The sequence below is a fragment of the Poecilia reticulata genome, linkage group LG5 (assembly GCF_000633615.1).
Source record: "Poecilia reticulata strain Guanapo linkage group LG5, Guppy_female_1.0+MT, whole genome shotgun sequence".
In the NCBI taxonomy this organism is placed as follows: domain Eukaryota; kingdom Metazoa; phylum Chordata; class Actinopteri; order Cyprinodontiformes; family Poeciliidae; genus Poecilia; species Poecilia reticulata.
The window spans coordinates 8284926-8311684 of NC_024335.1; the positions used below are offsets into that span (position 1 = coordinate 8284926).

Genomic DNA, 26759 nt, shown 5'->3' on the forward strand with positions numbered 1-26759 from the left:
CTGTAAGCAAGGGGTCGGTATTTTTCTGTAGCAACTCCTTGCTACTGTGCTCCACACAGCCAGAGAAAACTCCAGTGACTCTGTCACTTTAGGTTTATATTTCAACCAGATTAAAAGGTTTTAATACTTCACTGAGATGTAGATCATTGTTAGTTGTCTTATTGCACAAACAAGTCAACATAAATTGATAAATTATTCCACATAAGTGGTTACTTCTCTATGTTCATCTATACAAACCATGTGGACGTCTCTAACCAGCACATGATCCCATTCATGCAACTTCTAGCTTGGCTGATCTGCTTCGTTTCTCTCAAGGATATGCTGCTACCACGACAGTGTCTTTGGCGCGATGATGCACTGGTTTGTAGGCTGTCTCCTCGTCGGAGGAGAAGAAGAAGAAAGTTTTCCACACTGATGTGCAAAGAGACTCCAGAGGACTCTAGTGGGTGGGTGCAGATGAAGTAATTTATGTCAAACGGGCTTTGCAGATGACAAGGAGGTATGAAATAGGCTTTAGAAGCAAAGTTTGATGGATGGCTTAAGTCTTCTCCGCACTACAGAATAATATTATTTAACTGACACAATTCAGCCACATTGTTAAAATCAGAAAAAAAAAAAAAAAAACTTAATAACTAATTATTCCATGCAAGTGCTGGGAAACTGTGTGTACTCGCTTTAATTTGGATGTTTTTGACATTTGCCACACACTATATAACACTATTGCTCTCCCATCAAGCTCTCATATGTGGAAAGCTTGATAACAATTGAAACTGTTCCCAGCTGGGTCATGTGTTCAACCACAAAACATTTTTATGGACGGTTAGGTTGGTCAAAGAAAACAACAAAACTATTTTATCTGATGCAAAAGTAAATACTGTCTTGTCACCATTCAGAATGCAAAACTCATACTTTTGTCAGCCTGCAAATGCAAGCAACATGTTCTCTAATGCASTTTGTGTAAAATCAGAGGTGAGATTTGATGTACATAGATGAAGGTGATTGTTCAATACGGACARTTTGGAGAGGCCAATTAGTCTTATTTTTTGACTGCAGAAGGAAGCCTGAGTCCCCTGAGAGAATCAACACATGAACACGGAAAACATGCAAACTCCATGCGAAAAGGCCTTGGTCAGGACTGGAACACAAAACCTTTTTGTTGTAAGGTAACAGTGATAATAACTGCACCATTATCAATTTTTGTCAATCAAAATAAAGTTTGCACAGTATGGATGATTTCTATTACTTAGAAATAAAATCAGATTCAGATGAAAAACTGAAAATCTCTAATTTTGTCTGACATTCTCATCTCCAGACCTTCAAAGTATGAATTTAATTGAGAATATATGGGATGTCCCTAAATATGATTAATGATAGAAGCTAAATGATCCAGTGATGAAGAACATTCTGCAGGTATTTTGAAAGTAACTATAATGTAAATTTACACATTTTTCTGCTCCATGCATGTAAATACACTGAAAAGGTAGCTGCAACCATTTTACCTTTAAGTGTGCTTCCTCTTCAGTACAGTGATTATCTAAATATGGCTATACAGTTAGAGGGCCACGGTTTGTGCCAATAGTGGGAATTTATATGTGCAAGAAAATTCATGTCAACTCAGAGACAGAGACAATAATAGAAAGCGTGACAGTAACAGGCTGCAAATCAGGTGAAATATACAGTGTTAAACTGCTGATGCCACTTGGACTTCCCCATGTCAAGTGTGATGTTTTCGTGCCTTTCAGAGGTGATCGAGGCAGAACCTAAAAACTGCTACCGCTGCTAATGCACGCCACATATCAAACTTCCTCATTCAACCTGCAACCCTGCTAAATCTACTCCCTTCATGGGCAGAAAGCAGCTCCTTCTCAGCCAGCTGAACGGGATCTACAGGCTGCCTGCCAGGCTGCTYTTTCCCTGTCTGCTTCCCTACCTCTCCTCTTCTCTCTCATTCACTTTCCCTTTCTCTGCCACCCATCTGGCYCTTGTAATACATGACAGCTGATGCTGGGTTTCCAAATTTAATTTGAGGTGTGATAAAACTGCACATATCTATAAACTGAATGCAGCAAGCTTTCTTGTGTGGACGGTTTTAAACTCAAACACGTGCAGCATATCAAACGCACAACCATGGTCTGTCGGCAATAAAGGAAGATCCACAAATAGATTTTACACCGAGCGGCACTGCCAAAGCAATGACGAAGACCTTAATACGGCTGCAAACGGAAAAAGTGAAAGATAAAGAAGGATTAGTCTRTATAATCAGACTCTGCATGTTTCAAGCTACTTCTATCAGGTAAAAAAAATCGTTGATGGGAAAACAGAAGTTTCCTACTGACAGAAAAAAWWTYTTTCTAAAAAATACAGAAGGTGTTAAATGTGTGACAAGAACATCGCCAACAACCTTTAAACACCCATATATGCACGTGTCAAGAGCTGTGTGGCTTAAGTGTGTTATCTTGCAGTTAAAAGGTGAGATCCTTAGATATTAGAGCAACATTCAAGTTTCTGTTCAGCTTCTGTGACTGATATTGTTTTGTCGGCTTTCATTACATGTCAKTACAGTCTGATCTTAAAACCACAACTTCATTGTGATTTTATGTGACAGATCAACACAGTGCAGCAAATATTTGTGCACTSGGAGGAAAATTAGATTATCTTAATTTTTAACCAATTAATCATCAAAAACTGCAMTGTATTTATGCTCATACCCCTTTACTGTAACACATCTCAATAAAATAAGAGAAAAGTCCGTTGACATCAGMGCTATTAAAATGAACATTTCTAGACTAAAGGCAAACCTTTATGTCTGATGGAAAACTAATTATGCTGCAGGGATGCATTTCTCTAGCAGAGACCAGAGTTGATGACAAGATGAATGTTACTAAATTCAGGGCAATACTGGAAGAAAACTTGTTAAAGGCTTCAAAAGGTTTGGCCCTGAGGCAGAGGTTCCCCATTCCAGCAGCACGACTACAGCGGAGTATTTTAGATCAAAGAACATAGATTTGTAAGGTTGTCTGGGCTGATATAATAATAACAATATCTATCACAATAAAAATGCAAACAGTATCAATAGAAAATAGATATCCATAAAATTCTCAATAATTTCACTGAATCCAGAACCGCACTGCATTCTGGGGGATGTAGGCAGTGGAAAGGCTGTAGCCTCTCGACCTCTCGTGGCAGATTATTTCAGATACGATGTCTGCAAAGTCGTTGTCCCTTCCAAGTCTGACAATACGACAAATTTATTTTACCACTTGTCGTCCGTCGGAGTGCAKCTACATCAAAAAGCCATTGCTGTCAACATCTGGCAGTGCAACAACATACAAGTGGCAACAGAGAATAATTTTTATTATTCCATGCTGATTTCATGCTGACGTTGCTATCACTGCCTGTTACTAGTCAACAATGCTAGTTTTGCTTCAGGTGTACACTAGTTTATTATTTACAAATTAATTAGCACATTTTGTTTGATTAAGCATTTATTTTAATATCTATTTTTGCACGTTGAACTATATGTTTATTTAGTTGACAGTTTTTCGTAGCTCTGTTGACCTCTTTTTAAAGGTTAAAGGTTACGCTTAAAAATAAAAGTATTTAATTTCAGCCATTTTTCGCCTGGTTCAAATAGGCTAAACAAAAAAAACCAAACAAATCAATTGATATTGATACCGACTGATTTGAAATGCTTATCTCATGATATATTTTTCAGCTATATATCGCCCAGCCTTAGGTTGTCTCATCTAAAKTCCCGACCTAAATCCAGTTGATATTTGCAGAAGCTATCCATCAAATCTGACTGAATTCAAGCTTTAAGCTTTAGACGAATAATGGTGAATGTTTCAGTGTCTAGTTATATAGAGCTGGTAGAGACAAACCTCAAATGGTTTGCAGCTGCGACTGCAGTGAAAAGAGATTCAAAGTAATAAATCAGGAGGGCAGAATACAAATGCATGCCACACTTTTCAGTATTCTATTTGCAGAACGAAAAAAAACGATCTTTTTGCGTTCAATTCACAATCCTTACTTGTTTTTCTGTCACTTCTGTTTTGAAGAAATTACATCGAAGTTTGAGTTTGCTGTGTTACTACGTTTGACTGAATTGAACGGGGGGATAATCGCATTTGCAAGGCATTGTGTATTGATACTGTTTGAATAATCCACTTAGAAATAATGATGTGATTTGTTTTTTTGAACCAATATTCACCATGTGTGATCATGCCTAAAGCGGTTAAAAATCTTTTTGATGAACAGTTTTCCAGTTGTAGTAGATTGTCAGTGTGGCAGCCATGCATAGGAACATGTAGCTGGGAACAGAAATACTTTGGCTCCATCTCAAACATCAGAATAATTAAATAAACATGCGATGACTGAAAAAGAGCCTCAGTCAAAGGGACTCCCTATTACTGCTCTGGAGATGTGGCTTTAAACACATGCAGGCCAGTGACGACTGAAGATGTGGGAATGTTGAGGAGAGAGTGAGCAAACTTTCTGAATATTCTGCGTTCTGTCACCCGTCCTGGTTCCCCTGCCTCTACCCTTCATGTATCTCTGAGCCCCTCCAATTCTTGTTTTCTTACTTTGCAGAACTGTGTTTTTACGCTCTCCAGCTCTGTCAGCCCCATCAGTTCCCATCTCTGTCATCTTCCTTTCTTCTTCTGTCCCACCCACCCGCTGCTTCTGACGCCTGAGCTGAGGCCCTTGAAGAATCCCGGTAATAAAACTGTGGTGCCTGGGCTCTTCATTGCTGCCTCGGTTTCCACACCTCTCATCCGTGCGGGTCAGATCGATCCAAAAGGGTTCAGCCCCTCCATTTTTTATGTTTGAATACTTTCCCCCAAATTCTCTCCACTTTTCCCCCAATTCTTTTTCTGTTGTTGCTCGAGTTCTTTGTGTACAGTGAGCTGTGCTCACAGTGGCAGCGCCGTGCCAGAAAAAACCCACACAAACACACATGTATGCGTGCATATGTACATGCACAGTCACAGACACACAGCTGGGCTCCAGCTGCATACAAAGGCTGGGGTTTGGAAATCAATGAAGGAGAAAGAAGAAAAAGGGGAAAGGAGTTTAAATAAATTGGCACTTGAAAAAAGAAGAAAAACGAGAAAGGGAGTGATGGAAACAGAGACGAAGAGTAATTTTTTGGTGAAAAAAAAAAAAAAAAGCCACATGCACCAAACAATAGAGTGAGGCTTGTAATGAAGTAACAAAACATAAGGAGCATAAAAGCAGGAACAGATAAGTTTGTAAGAGTGGAAATAAAATGCAGTCCTAGACTGGATTCAGAAGTTTGAGCAGTCTGATCGACTTTGGATGTCTGTGAGAGAAGATTCATATACATGATGTCAGGAAGAAATAAAAAATACATAAAAAAAATAGAAGTTATGAAGATCAAGTGACTCTGCAAAAAAAGAGGAGATTCTAGAATGATGGATTTATTGACAGAGGCTATGCATAAATCCCACATTTCCCTCTTATTTTTAGTTAAAATTCCTTGCCCAAACCGAGGCTAAATTCATGTCAAAGGTATTCATATGCCTGTCAAACTCAGTAAAGAGGAGCACACTAACTCTGGGGGGAGCAGCTGAGATCCACACACCAGGCATTTTTAGTGGGGTAACTATTAGTCATGAACTCCACTAATTTGATCTTTATTGAAGATCAGGAAAAATAAGAGTGRCAGGAAAAATAATAACTTAGAGAAAGACTTAGGAAGTTATGCTTAATGTTAGCCACAAGCCATGAAGGGCGCAGAGCAAACGTGTAGAAGATGGTGCTGTGGTCAGATGAGATCAATGCCAAACAATATACATGTAGGAAAAAATACTACAGTTCACTTTGAATCCATCATTCCACAGTGGAACATGGCAGTGGCGTCATGATGCTGTGGGTATGTTTCCCTTTTGCAGGCACAGCAAGGGGAAGAAGTCAGAGTTAAAAACAGGGCTATCCAGGAGAAGACCCTGCAAATKAAACCCAGACCTGCAATAAAATGGTGTAGATCTAAGGCTAGCAGTCAAAATTGGCCCAGTCAAAGTCCAGACCTAAGTCTAACTGAGAATCTATGCAAGACTTCAAAACTGAGGCTCATAAACATTACTAATTTGATCTGACTGAGTTTGATCTATAGTCCAATGTATGCCGCACTCTTTAGATTTTTATTTGTGGTTGTTATATGACAAAAGTGGGGAAAGTTTGAGGAGGAATGATTGCTTTGGCAGGTCACTTTTAGCCATTACCAAAGAGGACAGTAGGTACGCTGTCCAAATAAAGGATTTTAGCGAAAAAGGCACTTCAGCTATCAAATAACCACTGAGTCAGAAGTTTTGGACTATCAGTGCTAATCTTAATAATTCACATGCTTGCTGATAACTTACAAGATAACGCAAGCTATCTTCTTCAAATGTATATATTTTCTTTCTTGGTCGCTGCTCTGTTTCTAATCTGCCAGGAATGAAACGCTGTAATTTCCTCACATTGCTTTATATCGTTGAACATTGACATTTTTATTGGGGGAGACAGAGACATAATCAATAGGCGCCTCGGAGAGAGAARAAAAGTCAGCCTATATTTTCCCTCTTTCTTCTGGTTTGGAAAGGATCCCCAAATTGCTGTCTTATGAGCGGAGCCTGCCAAATTCGTTTGGTTTTATCAAGGACCTTTAACTCGCTGCCCGCATTCCAAATCCTGCACGCACTTTTCATGCACGTACATTTCCACACCGACACAAGGATGCATAACACGGCACATGCATCACACGCCCACTCGTACGGACTTTTCACAAGCACTGAAACATGTGTGATATATATCTCTTGCATACACTCGCACCTAATGCATGAAGATTCACTAACTGTACATATAAAACTTTGTGCCAGTTAGTTCCTCTTACATTTTTAAATGCTTTATGCTCTCCCAGTCCACATTATTAATTATTAAAATGAGCTTAACTATTAAAATGACCTGCAAGACTGACACTATCWCTCCTTAGTGGATGCTGCAGGATTAGAKAAACTGTCCAAGAAATAAGAAGTCCTTGAAGGATGGCTATCTGTTTAACTTTCACAGCAGAGTGCCGCTGTTGATTTGTGAAACTGGAGCAGAGTTGGTCGACAAACTGTCAAAGATGAGAGCATGCATGTGTGCGCACATGAACACACGAGCTGCCATCAGCGCTAAACATGACAGAGAGGATCTGGCCCCTGTGACACACAGCTCGACTTCACAGCTCTCGAAATTAAATGAGGAAATCATTACAGACACCTATTAAACAAATAAACTGACTCCTTGCAGCAGATAGCTGCGTGTCAGTTTAAAGACACTAATTGTAAGGTCTGGGATGGTTTCAAGAAACTTTCGGAAAAAGCTTTGAGTGTGTTTAGATGTTGTGCTGTAGAAACTGCTCTCTTAAAAAAAAAAAAAAAAAAAAAAACAAGAAATGAAAACCGTGATATTAATTAGGGTTACACCAATCTGTCAACTTGAGATCAGATTCAGCCAATTTTTTTTTGTTGATCGGCTTTATCTTTGATTGGAAGTCTAAARCTAAAAAATATGTTTCCCTGTGTATTTAAAYGCACTAAAACTAAGTATTCTCACTTCTGTTGGTTTTAAAAGGCATTCGCCAACAGCATACTCTTTGATGGAGAGTTGTAATGTTTTGTAAAAATCTGATAAAGGTTACATAGATAAAAATATTATTGAAATTCCTTCAACTTCTGATTCAGAACTATCAAAGAACCTGCAGAACATTTTTTTAAATGTGATGCAGGAGGGAAACAAATCACAACTGGTAGCTCAGACCTCTAAAACAAATCTGCAATAGATTAAAAAAACTGATCAGTATACTTCCAGTTTAAAACTACAGTAAGTACCTTTGAAAAAAGCTTCAGAACACTGCTGGCACTCATCATCCATGCAATTTGTTTAGAACATCATCAAGAATAAATTGTTTGCTGTAAGTTTACCCTAGCTAAGCTGATATTTAGAAAGTCTCTGGGTCAAATGTAGGTTTAGAGAAACAATCCCTGGATAATTTTAGAGTTCAGGAGCTAATTCTAACTTATTTTCTCAGTCCACATTAGAAGGCAAGAAGAACAAATATTACTTTACACATGCCTCTTTCTTGCAGGTGTTCTGTTTGAAATTTGGGAGCTTGAAACATGTCGAATAGAGCCACAGTGAAGTCTCTAAACTCAGTGCTATCTAGAAGTTCCTCTCAGAAGCTTCAATAGGAAGTGCATTCACACAAACTGATAACTGACTTAACTAAAAACCTTTCAGTTGACTCACTCCATGAAGTAATTTTAGATAAGATGAATTTAGTCGTGTGAGGAACAGAGAAATATAGGCATGTAATGTATATATATATATATATATATATAATACTATTTAAACATATAAATGAATTTTTCTCCATTGTTTCTCCATAAAGTATAAAAAGAAAAGATTTTTCTTAGGACTACTAGGTAAAACGTCCAAAATTACGCCATACAGCAGCATGCATGCCGCTGCAATCAAAAGCCTCGAAAACGTCTTAGGCTGAAGTAAAGCCTGCACTTAACGAAAGGGCCACTGAGATTTCGGACAAAATTCTTTTTTCGCAGTAAAAAAAAGGGWACAATCTTCTATATGAAATCGATTTAAAAAAGAATAATTCGGGGTWTTGTTTTTTTAAGTATTTGCAGGTTATGACWTTTTTTWTTTTTWTTTTTTTACAAAAATGACTCCTACCGTTTTCTTATACGACTACCTAAGCAGGTATCAGCAGGTAAAGCAACCCTCTAAAATCAGACCAAACGTGACTTTCAAGTTAGTCTTAATCATTCCCCATCTACGGAATTAATAAAAAGTCTGAATTAGACCACACACGCACCGTGCAACAAACTGCTGCAGAAAAGAAACGTTTTAAAAGTAATTTCTTTGTAAAAAAATCCATTTTGAGACAGCTGGTTTTACATGGTGTCTCCTGTCCGCTGCAACAACATCTCCCACCGCATCACTCACCAACTTCTTCAAACTTTTCCAGCGCAGCGTGTTTCTTACCTCGATTTCTCCTCGGGTTGGCTTGTTTCCTTCGCTTCCCTCGGCTTTCGTCTGTCATGGCCAAGCTTTAGTGCTGTCAATGGGATGGGTGGTGGGGGGGGGGAAAAAATAAGAAATAAAAAAAAAGTTGTCCTGCGTGGAGCGCAGCGGCTGTTGCGTCCTGTGCGCCTTGCCTGAGAATGAATGGCGCTGAGGCATCGCCTTCGGTCACAGCGGGAGCCTCAGACCTTGATGGGACTCCAGGCAGCGGCGACGAGACGCGGAGGTGATGTCAGCAGCAGAGGCAGGCCCTGAGGTCAGACTTGGCATCGCAAAACGTGCACCTTCCTCAAAAGTAAGAACGCGAGCATGACTTGAGGAGTTCGCCGTCATTTGCATATTACGACTACGTTAAATAATGTGTTGGAGCTCCAGTGTGGGCATCTCGACAGAACTGCTGCTGCATGTATTGGTGAAATGTAGTTAGATTACATGCGCATGTACGTTTTTTTTTTTTTTTTTAACGTTTTATCTAAAAATAAACCGATATAGGCATAAAGTTGAATCGTATGACACAGAGTGCACTCTAGGAGCTCCCCGTGTATCTCCAATCGGCTCATTAACAAGGTGCAAATGAGGCCGTTAACTCCAGCAGCTCTCCCTGCATCTTTTCCCACCGAAGAGGTGATTACACTAACAGCAGGTTAATGAGAACAGGTATGCCCCCCTCGCCCCCCCACCACACACACACACACACACACACACACACACACACACACACACACACACACACACACACACACACACACACACACACACACACACACACACACACCCTTCCATGAACTCTTCTTAGGGATTTTACAGCCTGCGTGTTATGCATGTCGCACCTGCGCTCGAGTACCCCGGAGTGGACCCCGTCCTGCGGCCCCATTCACCCCTGGATTGCTGTAGGAAGTGGTGCATCGGCCGCGCTTTGTGTTGCAACCTACGATGTAATCTGTTTTGCAACTGAAAAACATCCGAACTCAAAAAGAGAAAAAAAAACTAACGCAGCATACAGGACCCCCACCTTGACTTATTTTGTGGCCCCCTACCTTACTGAAGCGAGCCTGGGGCAGCTTTTCAGGGTGCATAATGGATCCTATGGGGTGTAAACAAACATGTATCTGTGACACTGTGACACACATTAGGAAGGTTAAAGACAGCGAAAGAAAAGACTAAACATCTAAAATGCTCTTTAGATATTTGAAACCTATTTTAGCCCTAAAACGCTAACAATTATTTAGAAAACTGACTGACCGGTTGGCTACACATCATCAGCACAAGTCCAAACCTTATGATTTATTACCAAATTCGCGCTATACACATATTTTACATTTCTACGCATGTCATTACTCAGTATCTTGCATAAGCATTCATGCCCCTCTAACTTTGTGATGTTGTGTTGCTTTACAACCACAAGCCTCTGTGTTTACTTAGGATTTTATGCAACAGAGTGCAGTTATGCATAATAGTGAAGTGGTTTCATTTTTTTGCAAATCGACCTCTGAGGTGTGTACATTTGTAACTACAAGTCTTTTGAGTTTCCAGCTGTACACTACGAGAGTCTAAATCTTTTACTCATTCTTCTCTGTGAGATGCTCTGTGTGGACGGAGAGCATCTCTGGACATTACCGTTTGATTCTTGCCAGAGAATCACAATCAAATACAGGTTTGGACTTTGACTGGGCCATTCTAACACGCAAACAGTATTTGATCTAAAACACTTTAATGCAGCTCTGTTGAATGATAGATTTCTGTTTTGTCCCGCTGAAGAAAAGTATCCCCACAGCATGATGCAGCACCATGATTCACTGTGAAAATGATGCACTCAGTTTACTGTGCAGTGGTAGTCATATGTGCCTCCTTCCTCCACATACTGTCCCACACACGGCTTGTGACAAACTTAAAAAAACAAAATGTTCTGGAGTGTACAACCAATAGTTATCCTATCAATAGATTCTCCTGTGGAACTCGGCAGCAGATTGCAAATTACCATTGGCTTCTTGACTGACTCTGATCAATGGTCCCTTTGCCTTAACTCTACTCTAAACTTCAGTACAACATTCTTCCTAACTTGCTGTTTCTTGGTTTTCATGATGCTTTTTATGAAGAAACCTCTAAGGTATTCACACAACTGCTCCATTTATACTGACAATTAATTACACACAGGTATGCCCTGTTTATTAGCTTCTGAAATACATTGGTTTCACAGGTCTTGTTTTGTTTTGTTTTTATTTAGGGGTTAATTACAGGGACCTGGATACATACACACACTACACCAAATATTTGTTTTATAAAAAGTATGAAAGTCACATGGCATTTTTTTTTTCCACTTTACCATTATGTTGTATTTGAGATGTTTTATTACATAAAATTCCAATAAATTGTCTTGAAATTTGTGGTTGTAACATGACGAAATGACAAACGATTAATAGGGCATGAATTACCTTTGCACGGCACTATAGCTCACTTTATTCATCCGCCTAATGTGTTTGCTGGGGGTTGGTCTTTTTAATAGATTCTGGAGAAGAAAGCGTCCTGAAGGTGGGCAGGGAACAGGGGGAYGGAGGGGTCATCCCAGCCCTTTGTGGTGGGATGGACAGCGGAGAGGGAGGAGAGGAGGTGGGTAATAAACTTTGAGGGTTATACGGAGGTGCAGCAAAGGTCCTGGGAGCTCCTGTTAAAAGGCAGAAGTTTCCGTAGTTTTAACACATACAGATAAATTAATATGTTTTTGCTTGACGGCTTTTTCAACTTAATCTCAAAGTTGCTGGCATTATTTTTCTTGATGATCCTACTGCATATTGATGCATTGAGTAAAGAGCTGCGTTTATTAGTTATAAACATGTTTAATAGTTGTGCGATGTTGTAGCAATGCAGCACAGCTGTGGCGGCATATTTTATGCCTCTAGTGTTTGTTTAACACAACACACTCTCACTTATACATATTTACTTACACACATTTAAAGGAGCACAGAGGAAGCAGACCTACTGAGGTTTTGTCCCCGTCTGTGGTCCATGAGTTCAAAGCCTCTTGCATGGTGAGAAGAGCCCTTACACAGCATATTAAGCAGGAGTTAATTATATGCCAACCTAAGTGACAAAGGGAAAGAAAAGCCTCCCCCTGAATGGCCAGACAAGAAAAGAGAAAAGTCATTATGTTGCCCACTCCTTTGCATTTGAAAAACTCTGTTCTTATTTTGGCATTTCCATTTGTTACTCTGGAAAAGTGGGAATCTCATGAAAAGCGTGTGATAACGATGCCTTTGCATCAGTTAACTCTAACAAGCTTTATTATATATTTAGGGCTATAGACATGTTTACACTTGCATGAAAGATATGTATGAATATACAGAGACTCCTCGTTCAGTTTTTGAGCTGCCAACAGTTTAGATTAGACGTGTTAAAGTTGTGAATCACCACTGTTAACGTTCAAATTTAGAGCAGGGGGGGTGGGGTGGGGGGGGCAAAAGCAGACAAAAAGTAAAGCAGCGTACAACTGAAAAAGTCATATATAAATTTAGGACAACCACTGAACCATATCGACCATTATTTCCCTTCCTCACCACAAATCTCTGAGTAGCGAAAACATAAATAGGTCATACCTATAATGCCCTCCAAAACCACTGCYACTCCTGATAAAGAAGTGTGAAAATCCTTAAAATAAGATCATTTYAATTTATTGCAGCAACATAATCTTACACTAAGAAAAGCAGCATGTAGCTTCAGCTCTACAACAGTGAGGTTTGGAGTCAGTTTATCTCACTGTGTGGTGACAAGATAAACTTAACTTGGCTGGTTGTTTTAAATGTTTTAAATTGTGTTCTGGTTGTCGCCTTGCACCAAGAAGATCCTGACTTTGAATTTCTTCCTGCGGTCTTYCTACATGGAGTTTGCRTGTTCTCCCCCATGCATGTGTTGGTTCCCTCCAGGTACTCCAGCTTCCTCCCCCACTCTGAAAACATGACTGTTAGGTTTATTTTTGTCTCTAAATTTCCTCAGGTTAGTGTGCGCATGCATGATTGTTTGATTTGTGTGTATCTCTGTTTTGCAAAACAAGATAAGCCGGCGTAGACAATGGATAAATTMATCTAGCTGAGTAGCTACTTTTGAATGTATTTGACTTTTGTGAATGGCATGTTCACGTGTCTTTCCCATTTTGAACAGTGGGTGACACATATGGGCATGTATGTTTTAATTTTACTCTGTGGAATCAAGAAAGTCATGGATGGCTGTTTAAAGTTCCTTGACACAGTGATCTACTTAAATAGTATTTTCTAAATTTAAAATTCCTCATCTATACAAAAATATATTAAGCTAATAATTAGCTCATGATAATGGATTTTTTCCTGTCCTAARCAAATTTACTAAATCTCAAGTATAGTGATTCCAAAATGTTTTCATTCTGAGATTATGCTTTTGAAATTAAAAAAAACACCCCCAAAGCATTTATTTAAAGACTTTCTTTACCAGTGGTAACAATAAAAGGGAATGGTGCTTAATGTTGTCTGAAAGCAAATCAACTTAGCCTTGGTTGGTAAAAAAGAAAAAAGAGCACATTTCTGTCAAAAGTTTWAACACATAAATGATCAGATTCTCACCATGTTCTAAACGTGTTTTAATCTAGCATCAAGACAAAACCACACAGCACACACTCTACTCACTTTTTTTATTATTTGTTAAGCAAAGGTAAAGCCAAACTGTTGGCTTGCTTTGTGAAAAATCATTGGAAACTATGCCAAGCTACAGAATTTTAAGAGGATGTTCTTTCTTTCTATCATGACTGTTCTATCATGTGTCTCATCACAATGTTGGCACTTTCCATTTTTGTAAATTATCTAATTTGTACACCTCAGGCGTACACAATAAAAAAAAAAAATCACTTCTTTCAGTTGGACCCCGGCCTGTGGTGGCACTTAGCTTACTTTTACTTGATCTGATATTTTCCCAATATGAATCCTACTGTCTTTTATTTTTTAGCATTCTGCCAGCTTCCCCCTTCCTTCAAACATGAGTTAATGAGATTCCTTTGTGGAAACTTTGCTATTGTTTCAAATCCGAATGTGGATATGCCAGATTGCAAATCAATAGTCCGTCAGGAAAACTTCCACTTTGCCTCGGAGCAAATGAGTCAGCTTTTAGCACCACTGCCAGGCTGTAGTGGCTGCCGTGGGTCCGCTATGCCATGCCGCAACACCACAATGCCAACACAGTCTGAGCACATTGGGGCCCCCTGAACCAAAAAACAAGCCAAGCTGGAGAAAGTCAAGGTAGAGACTATTTTATCTTCAACTTCTAAAACTTGTCCTTTCAGTATCGTTGCTCACAGTGAACAAAGTTAAATTTTACTTGTGGTTGGAGGTGAAGGCTGTAGATTCCGTTACCATGGCAATAGCATAAGATTTAGATGCATTGTACACACAATATTTAAACACTATTCATGTTGGTTTGTCAATGGTTTAATTTGACGAGATTTCATTAACTATATCATGGGATAACCTGAATAATTACGTCGTAATGCAGGTGTTGCATTATTGCATCCTGAAACATATATGCCATGTAAAATGTTTTCTTCCCACTGTTAGAGCAAAAGGTGATCCCGAGTAAGTATGACCATTTGAAAGAGCTTAACCAGTGTGATGTGAGAGGCACAAATAAATCTGACATCATCTCAAACCCAGAAAGATTTGCTTTTATAGATCCTTTATGATGTTTGCATTTACACACTAATTAGGCCAGTTTCCCCCGTCACCCTCTCATATAAAGTCATTTAAAGGCGCAGGCTGTGGCTGATAACATTTTATAAGGCAGGTTTGTGCAGTTTTTCTTTCCTACAGCATTCAGCAGCTCACTAGTGAGTGTCCCCACTGACCACAGAGTCAGTGCAGGCGCTGATGTAATCAAGAGCAGCCACTTTTAATGCTGATCCACTTAATCTTGGCAGCTTGCTGGAGCATGTGACTGCAGCCCCTCACAGGTTGCTATGTGCTGTAGCTCATATTCATAACAAGGGGTTTTCCAGTTTCTCCACTGGATAAAAATAAATTCTTCCAGAAGTTCTTATCTAAATTACAAAAGGAAAAAAAAAAACTGTGATGAAAAGATAGAAAATTAGTGCAATTTAACAGCTCACATGGGTGAATGGGTATACATTATACCATGTAGTACTAATGTTCTTATGGATGCTGTGAATGGAACTGAATGCATTTTTTTCTCTCAGGCTGTGCTGCCCTCTACAGGAGAAAAAGAGGCCCTACATTTGTTGGTCAGCAAGAGTAAAGGATCAAAAGTGCCAAAATTAGAACATTTAATTTGAAATAAAACAGTGTGCATTAAAATTAAAACAAAAAATAAGCAAATAAGTATTACTATAAAATATTTTTGGGTGGCACAAAGAAAAAGAAGGTCCTGAGTTCAAATCCAGGTTTGTGGTCTGTCAGAGTTTGAGAGATCTTCTCCTGTATATGTGGGTTTTCCTTCAGCTGCCTCCCACAATCAAAAACCGTGACTGCTGTGTCAATCGAATACTCCAACTCTCCTTAGGTATGAGAGCATGAATGCATGGTTGTGTTTTCCTGTGAGGAACTGGTGACCTGTTCAGGGCCAATTCTGTTATTTAAATGATTGATTTAAAATCAAGAAAATGGATAATAAATGTGGAAATAATGAAAATGTTGCCATTACATATCAAGTTCCCATATTATATAAGACATATTACTATAGAAGATGCTTATTATAGCAGAATTAAAAATTCCAAACTGCTAATATGGGTCATTAAATGGACATTTGACATGTTGAACTGCTCAATCATTTAAATAAAGATTAATTGTAGCCTCTCCCCTCATCACTGCTTGATACCTTGAACCACTAAATGAAAGCTAAAATATTTCATCTTATAAATATCCATATATCTTTGAATTATTTCATTTAATATAGATTAGTTACATATGTCCAGTTTTGTTTATCATATGGTGAATTTATTCCATCTTCCATTATGATGTACTGCAGTCATTGTGCAGAATTAGCTATGCTATAGTTGATGGTGATTGGTCCAAAGTGGACTTTCTTTGTAGCCAATCAGATGTTAGGATCCTTTATGGGGACTGTACAGATATAGTTAAAATTACAGTAATGAGCTGCAAGCATATCTGCAATAAGCCAAAGAATCAGTAGGCATTACTTATACATTTAAGATAAGATGAAGTCAATAATATGATGCCCTTTGGCCGTCTATGAACCACTTTGCAATCAGTTGTAGTGACTTTTATTACAACACACCAGACATTTAAGAATTTGACAAAACATTGGCACCCATATCAAACTGCAGGTTTATTTATGAACTGGTAAAATATAGCACATATGTATAAAAATGTAGAAAATTGTACAGAAAATAAAACACTTCACTTTATTCTATTAGTTTTTGCTACTAAAATAGCTTTGTTTTGCTAAAAGTGATAATCTTTTGCCAGCAAAATAAGTCAGAATGAAGAATGACAGTTACAAAAAAGAAAAAAAAAATCTCACACACACACACACGCACACAAGGAGGGCAACAATCATAAGGTTCATTAATATAAAAAAGATTTTGTACAAAACATATACATTCTACATGATGTCACTAACAATTAATGTCCATGTACTTTGGGGTAGTGTTAGTGTTGAGCTTTAATACTCTATTTGTGCATCTTTTCCTCTGTTACCTTGAATCTTTGGTACAATGTGCACTTATTCCAAACTGAGGAAATATTAATTGGTGCTAACGCTGAGGTGACAATACTGTGATCTGCTGAATATTCATGCTTTATGAAATACTTTAGTGTGGCCTCAGGAAGCTTAAAAGGCTCTGATCTTTGACCTAATCAAATACTGTATGAAGTCTGTATAGTCATGTAACTGAGGTTGGCGTGAGTCACTGAAAGGCACAGGGATATTTTCCAAACAGTGCTGTAATCAGTGCAAAACCACTTTACTAAAGCGAGCTGCTGCTTTCTTCCTGGGATACAGCTCAGCTGTTAAAGTACCTCTCTGTACCTGATAAACACTTTACTACAGTGGTAGCAGGATTAGCCTTTTTGTGAATTAGTTATGCAGAATGTAACTCTTTGGGATTAGAGCCAAAGTGCAGTAGGTTGTCCTATGAATGTACCTCAGTTTCTAAAATATAGGAAACGATTACACATTAACTCAATATCCTCAGTTACTATCACCCTCAGCTGTCCTGTGTGAGCTGGTGGTTAGATTATTGTACAGAAAATGCAGTCTGTTAAAACATACATGCTGCCATATATAAATCACTGTTAATGCTGGCGACATTTACTGGAAACACTGAAAAAGATGTGTTAAAAGTTCCAAAATATATGCACCTTTTATTGCAGTAGCAAAATGTCATCCTGAAAAAAGACGTTATTTACGTGCTTTAAAATAAATCAAATCTCATTTGGTGTATATTTTGTATTAAAAGTTGACTTGGGAGGCCAGGAAGTTTTATTCAGTAATTAGTCTGTACAAGACATCCTGAACTGATTGAAATGCCAGATTATTTTGGTATTTCAATCAATAGTCCATTTTTAACCTTGTCTTAAGTTTTTATCCATAAGGAATGGGTAATACACCTATATCTAGTCCAGAGAAATCAATTTAATCTGTGCCGTATTAATGTTGATTTAAAGAGCAACACAGTTTAACGTCATTTTTTTGTCAATGTCTCTTGTATTTTACTATTTGCTTTTCCCATTCATTGCATTTATGCAATAATGAGAAAGTTGCTGATCAGTTTCATTGTATTTATTTAAAATAATAATTTTAAAAAACTAAAGCCGGTATAAATGTACTCAAATTCATTTTTGACATTTCAATGTGAGATTATGACACTGCAATAAAAGATGAACTAATTTTAAAGCTTTTATCACACCGTCAATAAGGACGCCAGTAAACATAAATGTACTATAATTGAGCTTTTCTCACATTCTGTACCTCAGAAGTGGTAGGCACATTCTGTTATAAAGACACCTGATAAAAAAAGTAGCTGCTTTAGAAACACTTAAAGTAAACAAGTGGAGTGCAAACTCTGTCTGGAAAGGCAAGTCAAACGTACATGTAGTGTGCACACTAAAGATTCAAAACAAGTCCTGAGTGTCAGTGTGTAGGGATAGGTGTAGGGTTACAATGCATGTGACTGCTCTGCAATGGTGCATATGTAGGAATACTGATATGTTGCTGGTATAGATTGTGTTGATACTGAAAAGGAGGAAATCAAGAGTAACACAGAAGATTTACAAGGCCAGAGAAACATTTCTCAATCACTAAAAGCATAGCTTTCTTGTCTCTTCAAACAAACAAAAAATACTAACCCCTGAACATTGAGCTTCAAGCAAACTATCAAGCAAACTATCAAAAGACAACCTTTCAATGTCTCATTGTCGTATACACATTTTGTTTATATATATATATATGTATATATATATATATATATTTATAAAACATATTCACATAAATCCTTCTTTGCTCCATTGTTGCCAAAGCCCTCTTCGATTGATAAAAACTGTTCGGCATCCTATGTTCAAATTAAAAAATAGTTCTGTCTTACACTAAGGCACAGAAAAAAATGTACCAAGGCAGCAGGGGAAAAATTATAAATGGGGAAAAGCCGGCACTTTTGGTTTTAAGGTTTTTGATGGTGGTTTGCATATTTTTTAAAAGTGATTAGACTGTATTAGTAGCTTTGCCTCAACTTGCACCCAAAACCTATTAGACTACATTATCAAATCTTTTTATATGAGTCCCCAATAAGCTATTGCTGGTTTTAGTACTATTGATCCATTTTATGAACAGTTCCACTTTACAGTCTTTCTGGTCTGGCTAAGCCTTCAGTCAAAATCCCTCAAAGTGACAGAATCTGATTTTGAAAAACAAAAACAAGGCCAAGGCGAGTGTTTATTGCTTGTCCATAGCTAACGCATGCTAAGATGCCCTATTGTCCCCTAAGACAGAGTGTTCAGGTACTTATTTTCCCCAGCCAGTGAGGTAAGCATGGATGTCATGTCACCCACAGCCATGTTGGACAGGCCAGTGCCCGGAGCCAGGCTGACGGACGTTTGTGGGGTGGTGAGGCGGGAAGAAGCCTGGGAGGATGATCCTGGAAGACCTTGGAGAGGATTGTTGACTGGACTAAATGAGGAAGAATCAGCTTCATCGATGATGGAAGTAAAGTCAATGCGAGCATTCTCCAAGTCCAGGTTTTCTAAGGCATTCGAGATGGGACTAGATTCCGGATAGGGAGCCATAGGGGAAGATTTGGTGTCACCTGCTGGGTCCAAGTTTGGCGGTCCCATATTGGTCGGCTGGTTAAGGCAAGGTCCATTCTGGGGGTCCCTGTGTTTTTCCATATTCATATTAATCTGACCTGTGTAGTACATGTTGTTGTTGTTGTTGTTGGAGGGAGAAAACATTTCATTTTGAGGGTGCTGTGGATGCTGGACAGGTGGAAGGCGCACCCCTCGTCTGGGGCTGGAAGTGGAGTGCACAGGGCTCAGGTGGGGGGAGCCGCCAAGGTAACCCCCTCCTACCTGTGGCAAACTGTTCTGGCGGCTGAGAGGCTTGCGTCCCTGAGGTGGCCTAGGCACAACCATTTCCTGATTGTAGCATGTGCCCTGGAGACCTGTCAGGTGCTGATCTTTAGGTGCAACTGCGGTGGGCCCTCGGCTGTGGGCAGCAGGACTCATGACCAGGTTACGTTCTGGGTAAGAGGGATACATCTGGTTGGGATATAGGTTCTGATTCTGGTGCTCTGGGCTGTGTTGCATCATTGCTGCTTGAGCATTCAAACCCATGTTGTCAGAAAGAGAAGGTGGCTTTATTCCACTCTGCTGCTCTTGCTCTTGTTGCTGCTCCCACATGAGTGCTTGCTGAGACTGCACATAATTCCTCACCATCATTTCCTTCACCTGCATCATTGGGGTTTCTGACCTTTGGCCTTCTGACAGCGCAGAACCGGCACAGCCCAAACTTAAGCCACCTCCACTAGGATACGAACTTGGGTTCTGCCCTTGAAAATCACAGCTTGGGTGGCCAGAGTTTCTCATCATCACTTGACCACTCTGTTGGGGGAAAGTCTGTGTTTGCTGCAGGAGGATTCGTTGCTGTTGGAGCTTCGCACTCTGACAGGCATCTCCACCACCCATACCAGGGTGAAACTGTTGCTCGGGCTTGATGAAAGGTTTGTGAGTGCCATCARGATTGTTGTAGAGGGCTGTCTGATTGTTAAAGTGAGCTTGTGTTTGTTGAGGCTGCAGACTGGAATCTGAGAACCGCACCGATTGCTGGTTCTGAATTGCATGGCTTGAAGTTTGGATTTGGTTGTGGTTGTCATTCCAAGGACCCCCACTGTCACTGCCTTGACCTATGCCTGGGTAATGCGGACCGGACGGACTCAGCTGGCAGGTGCTCATGCCATACTCGGCCTGTTGGAGAAGTGTATTTGACATCCCATCTGGCTGTGTAGGTCTTGCTTGACCTAATGGATTCCCACTAGCTCTGGATATGACTTCTCCTCCGTGTCCCTGGTAATGCCGCTGCATGTAAGCGGGATCCGGGCAGCCCAGAGAGTCATGGCTCGGGGACAGCTGGTTTGAAAGTGGACCTCCACCTCCCATTGTTGGATTCTGTTGCTGGAAACTCATAAAGTTTCTCTCTACAGGGGTCATCATCATGGAACGATCCCTGGGATCAACAGTGTTGAGATGGGGCTCCATACCCATAGCTTCCATCATTACATTTTCTGTGATGCTCGGTGGACGTGGGGAGTACATGTGGCGGGAAAGACCTGTGTCAGAGCCACGAAGTTGCAGTGCATTTCTGCGGCCCATCATGGCCACATTATTGAGGCTGTTGAAGCGTTTGGGTAGAGCTTGTGGGTCTGCTACTGATCGTACCGGATCACTGGCCCGCCTGGTGTTGTTACCTGGAGCCTGGTGAGGGTAGATAACTCCAGTACCGTATTCTGTGTTGGCACTGTGCCGCCGAGGACCTCCTTGCTGAAGGAAAGGAGGTAAAGGCTGCCCTTGGTACTCACTCAAAGGACCCCCCCTTCTTACTGGTGTACCGGGCTGCTCCATGTTAGGTAAAGGAGTGGGTGGAGGTCCGCCAGTGGCTGCAGCATATTTGGCCTTCAGACTGTAGTGCTGAGCAGGTGTTAAGTTGGGGAGACCTGGTAACCCTCCACCTCCGGGACATGGAGCTCCTCTACGATAGGTTTCAGGTGAAAGAGGGTCTCCCCCAGCTTGTTCTGGACTCAGAAGGTGACATCCGCCCCCTGCTGTCCCTCCTATTTGTGAGACATCACTGGAGCGTCTACTGGATAGGTAAGGGGAAGCCATAGAGGAGCGACGGCTCACTGTGTATGCTGAGCTTAGGCTGCTTGTGCCACTTCCTCTCCTGTCATTAGTAGAGTTTGCTATATTTCCAGCTCCCAGCTCGTGGTTGGACAGCTCCATTACACGTCGATTAAGTGGAGAAGGTGCACACAACCCCATGTTGTCCCCTGAACCTAGAAAGAAAAATTAAGGAGAAAATTATTTAAACGTCTTCCACTGTGCCTGGCAATGTATTCAATTAACATTTTTGCATTTTGATAAACCCATGCTTTAATGGGATTTTGTCAGAATAAAAAAAAAACTTGAAAGTATGGCATACACATGTTGCTTTTTGCTGTTCAGCAAGTCTTTTGAGGCATTTCTCTACCAGCTTTGGCTGATTGTATTTTTGCCAAATAGCAAAGTTCAATCAAAATAGATGGACCATCTGTAAACACAAACTATTGTCTTGTGCCACATTCTGAAATAGATAATTTCTAGATTAAAAACAATAAATTTGCAGCTATGAGTGCATGTTTCGAGTAATTTTCCAGCTGAAAGATTAACTACTTCCATAAGACACTTGCAGCGCTTTCAGCATTTTTATAAAGTGTTGGTCAATATTTACCTTTGCTAATCTTCCAATCAACTTAGGGATTGGAAGATGAGCAAATGAGATATAGGGATAAAGGGGAGTGAATTCAACTCAATGCCACACTTTCAGATTTTTATCTGTAAAAACTTTTGAAACTTTGTACCATTTTCCTTCCACTTCACAATTACGCACAATTTTGTGTTGCCCTATCACATAAAATACAGTGAGTTCTGTAATCAAAATGTGACAAAAAATGAAATGGCTCAAAATCTTTCTTTCCAGTAAGTACCAGAAATGGCAGGAAGTTTGTTACTGGCGCAGCGGCCAGGAGGAGTCGGCCTTCGAATTTGCTTTAGCTTGTCAATCTTCAGGTTCTCCAGCCTTTTCAGAGCCTGAGCAGACATTCCCATTGTTCCTGGCTCCCCTCCTCCGCCGCCTCCTCCACCTGCAACTCCATCCTCTAAAGCTGTGAGGTCATCCAAGCTTCCTGCTGCATTTAGGTTCATTTCCACACCACTGTCATTGTTATTGGTGCTCCCCAGTGGAGAACGCTCGCTGCTGCAAGACGACTGAGCACCAGGACTTGGCTGGGACTTCTGAAAGTCAAACGAAGAGATGAAAAGTTTTAGTGAATCTTCTAAGAATAGTTAAATAGATTTGTCTGAGTTTATTCTCTTTGCTGTTCTCTACAGCAGCCTTCAGTAATGTTTGTCACTGACCATGGTAGTCTCAGGCGCCAACAATTTGCAGTCTTCCCTGCATGTCTCCTCCTTTTCGAGGAGCAGCTCCGATGTTTGGCCTCCAGGGGTCAGCGCTGAGCCAAGGGGTCGTGGGCCTGTGTCTCCACGATGCTTCTTGGTGATATGGGCTTCGGGGCCATGTACTGTCTTCACATGCTTACGCAAAGAGCTTGGATCTGTGTATCGCTTAGTGCAACCAGGGATCTTACAAACATATGGTTTCTGTAAGACACACAAAAACCCCCCATAAAAATTCTTATACAGTAAATAATGGGAGAGGTTTCCCAATAAAGCTAAATTGATTAGCCGTCAGATAGTTGTTCAGTTTCACTCTTTAAACTTGTCTGTCTTAGTACCTCATTGGAATGAGTTCGATTCTGGTGCTTGGCCCGGTCTGAAGCGTTGGAGAAGGCTTTATTGCACCCCTCATGTTCGCATACGTATGGTTTCTCCCCAGTGTGAGAGCGCAAGTGGGTCTTCAAATTCTCCAAGCGAGAGTAGGCTTTATTACAGCCTTCAAACTATAACAGAAAACATTCGCAAAAGTTTATCGTGACAGTCAGGTAACATTAAACATGATCAAATAAATAATGCATATCTAAAGCTTTTATTAAAAGATCTGGTGCTCCACAATAATATACTTGTTGAATTAAAGAGACCCTGAAAAGCTTTTCATTAATATGTTTTAATAATACTTGTGGCTGATATAGAGTAAGTCTGCACAGATTGTAAGCCTAAAGATTATGAAGATGAGAAATTAAATCGCTTTCCTTCTAAGCTACAAAAGGACATTCATTTATCTGCACTTTAACTTTAGATCAGTAAATGGAAGACAAAGACTTCAAAGATCCTTACAGTGCACTTGTGTGGCTTCTCTCCAGTGTGTCTGCGCATGTGAACCACGAGCATGTACTGAGCTTTAAAAGGCCTCTGCTCTCGAGAACACTCCTGCCAATGACAGACAAACTCCTTCTTCTCTCCGTGGATGTGCTCGTTGTTTATGTGCTAAAAGGATGACAAAGACATAAAAAATAGAATGAGTGTAACTGACTGAAGCTCCAAAGAGTACGTTTTTTTTTTTTTTTGAGCAAACAACCAAGATGCTATGTTTAGCAAAATGCAACCACTGCACATTTAGCTGAATACACCATCCTCATGGTGAAACATGGTAGTGGAAGCGTCATGCTGTTGAGGGGGTCTTTTCTCAGCAAGAAGTGAATCAGAGTTAATAGGAACATGGATGGAACTAAATACAGGCCAATACTGAAAGAAAACCTCACAAAATTAAATCATCATCCATCCAACTGAGCTTTTCTGTGAAGAATGTACAAAAATATCCGTCTTCAGATGTACAAAGCAGTTAGAGACACACTTAAAAAAAAAAGTTGCAATTAGATCTAAAAACTATTCCAAATACACTCCACACCACTAGATTTTTATTTACATAGCATCCTGGAACCCATATATCATTTGTTTCTGCATCACGATATTCACCTCTTTGGTGACAGATAAAATCCAGTGACGTTTCTAATTGTATCAAAAAGTTACGGTTTTGTTTTAGTCCAACTGATTGATGACGTGTAAAATGTCTCACATGAACAAGTTGGTCTTGTGTGTCAAACTCCTTGTTGCAGTTCTCCCAGCGACAGTTGGTTTCATAGATGGTCTCCGGCTCCGGCTTCCCGTCCTCCTTGTCCAAGTCGTCTCTGCCATCCAGCAAGCCCATCAGATGATCCTGCTAAAGCATTTTTGTAGAAAAGAAATCTCATTTAGCTCAGGCTTACTCCAAATGCCAAATTGGCCTCGTCTTACAGTTCAGATTTATTCTGCTGCTGATAAAACAAAAGTTGGAACATGGCTTTCTGTCAAATATGAAATGATCATACCTGGAAAAGATCAGATGTAAATATCACAAAAAGGTCATGACTTCACCTGAGTGCCGGTGGAGGAAGGACTGGCTACATCTCCCTCTGACCTTTCCTCCAGGTTCTTTACATTCATGCCGTCCATCACGCCTACCAGACCTGGCTCTGTTTTCAGCTGCTAAACAGTACATACAACATTGTTTTCTTCAGTTCGTTCATACACGTCAGATTCCTGTGTGAAATGTATGTTTTTTCACTGCATCATGAGCAGAAGCTGCTGATCTACTGTCAAAGCTTTGTGATGTCGGGTTGAAAGCCATCTTACATGTCCATGCTTAGGTGGAACGAGGAGTCGGGGATTGTGGGGCGGTAAACGGGAAGCTTGGCAGGGACCTGGTGTGTGAACACCCAGAGGTGTGCCACCATTTCCTCCGTATATGGAGCCTTGCTGTCTGGAGTGGCAGCTAATGTTGCCGGAATAATTCAGAGATGGACTGAGGAGGCAAAATATACCACATTATCACTCAAAGAAAAACAAATTGAACACTAAATTACTAAATTGTTAACATTTAAAGAAGATAACCAGAACACGTTGCTAAGTTGTGAATTAACAACAGCGTTTATGAATGTAACAATATAGACCACAAACATAATCTAGGTGCCACATCAACGAGATGGGAAACGTTTCTAAATGATTTATCATGGTGCCATTTTTTTATTTCACTAATAAACAATACATTTGAAAAACATCTATGTAATTAGTTTTTGTTCCATCAATAGTTTCATCAGGCTACGAACACTGATGGTTGAGGTACTAGACTCATAAAAATGTTGAATTATACCTCATGGCGCTCACAGACAGATGACCATAGGAGCTGGCTCCGTTGGGGTTACAGCGAGAGTTAACGAAGGCCACGAGCGAGTTGGGCGAGGTCCGAATGACGGTCTGCAGGTCTAAACTGGCATCAGACAGAGGTGAGATGGACAGGGCTCTCTTTTTACTCAGCTTCAACATAGAGCGAGGTGTGGAGAACCTTGAGCCTAGAGGGGACAGAAGTTTTTTTGAGGAAAAAAAAAGAGGATCAGTCTTCATCTTAAATAGAAAGTTTGTGACAGGAATATGTTCATTTTAAGCAGCTGCTTTTTTCCCCACCGTCACCAGAGCCGATCTGCTCAGAGCTGGGCTGAAGCTGACAGAAGTTGGGATGCGACGACATCATGTTATTCTGGTTGCAGTAGGGGGCGCTATTGCTACCTGTAGGATTTGAAAGAGAAAAGATCGAAGTTCWCATGCAAACAGTTCCAAAGAAACATAATCAATTCATGAAATTAGACTAAGTAAGATTATTTATAAATACACAAAAGTAAACTGGATTAAAATTTAATTGTCTGAAAACCTAAACTGAAAAAGGCTGAACTGGTGACAARCAAGATGATTTTAGCCAGTWTGTACTCATGATGTTATAAATGCAGTTTCCAAAACTGGAATTCATTTATTTATATGGATTTGTGGTGCGTGTTTCTAAGTCTAGATAAAAACAAAAAACTGTTAAACAAGCCAATCTATTTAAATAAATGATATATATTTAATAACATTCTTAAAGTGGTGCAGAATTTGTTGTAGGAGTTTATTTAACAAGTTGAACCCCAGACATTWACTGTACATAGCATATGTTCATTTAAAAGACACATTGGAACCTTTAGTCACTAAAATTAAGACCTGCATGTCAAATTTTTTGAATTATATCTAGAGAATTGCTTAATCTCTAGTTTATTTTCACATAAATAACCCTTCAATCTACATCATTGTGTTGTTTTAAATACAAAGTACAGAGAGAGATTCATAAGAAAGTCTTTCATCAGACAGYGAGACTTTTAAGTTGACTATCTGCCTTACAATTCTCATCACTGTGTATTTATGCAGGATAAACTCAAATCCTCCTACACTCTTGTTRGTCACAGTTCTAATTCTGATAAACTGTTTAAATATTGCTTTAACTGTGAATATAGAAGATGAATAGTTAAGTGAGTAGATATTTTGTTTTAGCTATTTTCTAAAATATGTTTTGAGGAAACAGGCCTCTGTGTCACATCATCCTCCATCGATAGTAATAGATTACACATGAAAAGATCTCTA

At 39.8% G+C, this 26759-nt stretch overlaps 2 protein-coding genes across 6 annotated transcripts in view; both read right to left on the minus strand.

Annotated features, from left to right (window-relative positions):
* LOC103464401 (zinc finger E-box-binding homeobox 2) overlaps nucleotides 1–9484 on the minus strand; it is a 48514-nt gene extending 39030 nt beyond the window's left edge. The window contains exon 1 of the mRNA XM_008408460.1: nucleotides 9049–9484. Coding sequence (XP_008406682.1) covers nucleotides 9049–9106 — 58 coding nt within the window. The 5' untranslated portion in view covers nucleotides 9107–9484. The remainder of the gene's footprint in view (nucleotides 1–9048) is intronic.
* A 6898-nt stretch (nucleotides 9485–16382) lies between these two features.
* gli1 (GLI family zinc finger 1) overlaps nucleotides 16383–26759 on the minus strand; it is a 55701-nt gene continuing 45324 nt past the window's right edge. For 2 of the 5 annotated variants that reach the window (XM_008408459.2, XM_017305036.1), the window contains 10 exons: nucleotides 25776–25877; nucleotides 25465–25663; nucleotides 24948–25116; nucleotides 24690–24800; nucleotides 24352–24495; nucleotides 23613–23762; nucleotides 23114–23278; nucleotides 22737–22979; nucleotides 22307–22613; nucleotides 16383–21616 (listed from right to left, as the gene is read on the minus strand). In XM_008408459.2, coding sequence (XP_008406681.1) covers nucleotides 19053–21616; nucleotides 22307–22613; nucleotides 22737–22979; nucleotides 23114–23278; nucleotides 23613–23762; nucleotides 24352–24495; nucleotides 24690–24800; nucleotides 24948–25116; nucleotides 25465–25663; nucleotides 25776–25877 — 4154 coding nt within the window. In that variant the 3' untranslated portion in view covers nucleotides 16383–19052. The remainder of the gene's footprint in view (nucleotides 21617–22306; nucleotides 22614–22736; nucleotides 22980–23113; nucleotides 23279–23612; nucleotides 23763–24351; nucleotides 24496–24689; nucleotides 24801–24947; nucleotides 25117–25464; nucleotides 25664–25775; nucleotides 25878–26759) is intronic. The other 3 variants (XM_017305039.1, XM_017305037.1, XM_017305038.1) reach the window with 3 other exon arrangements.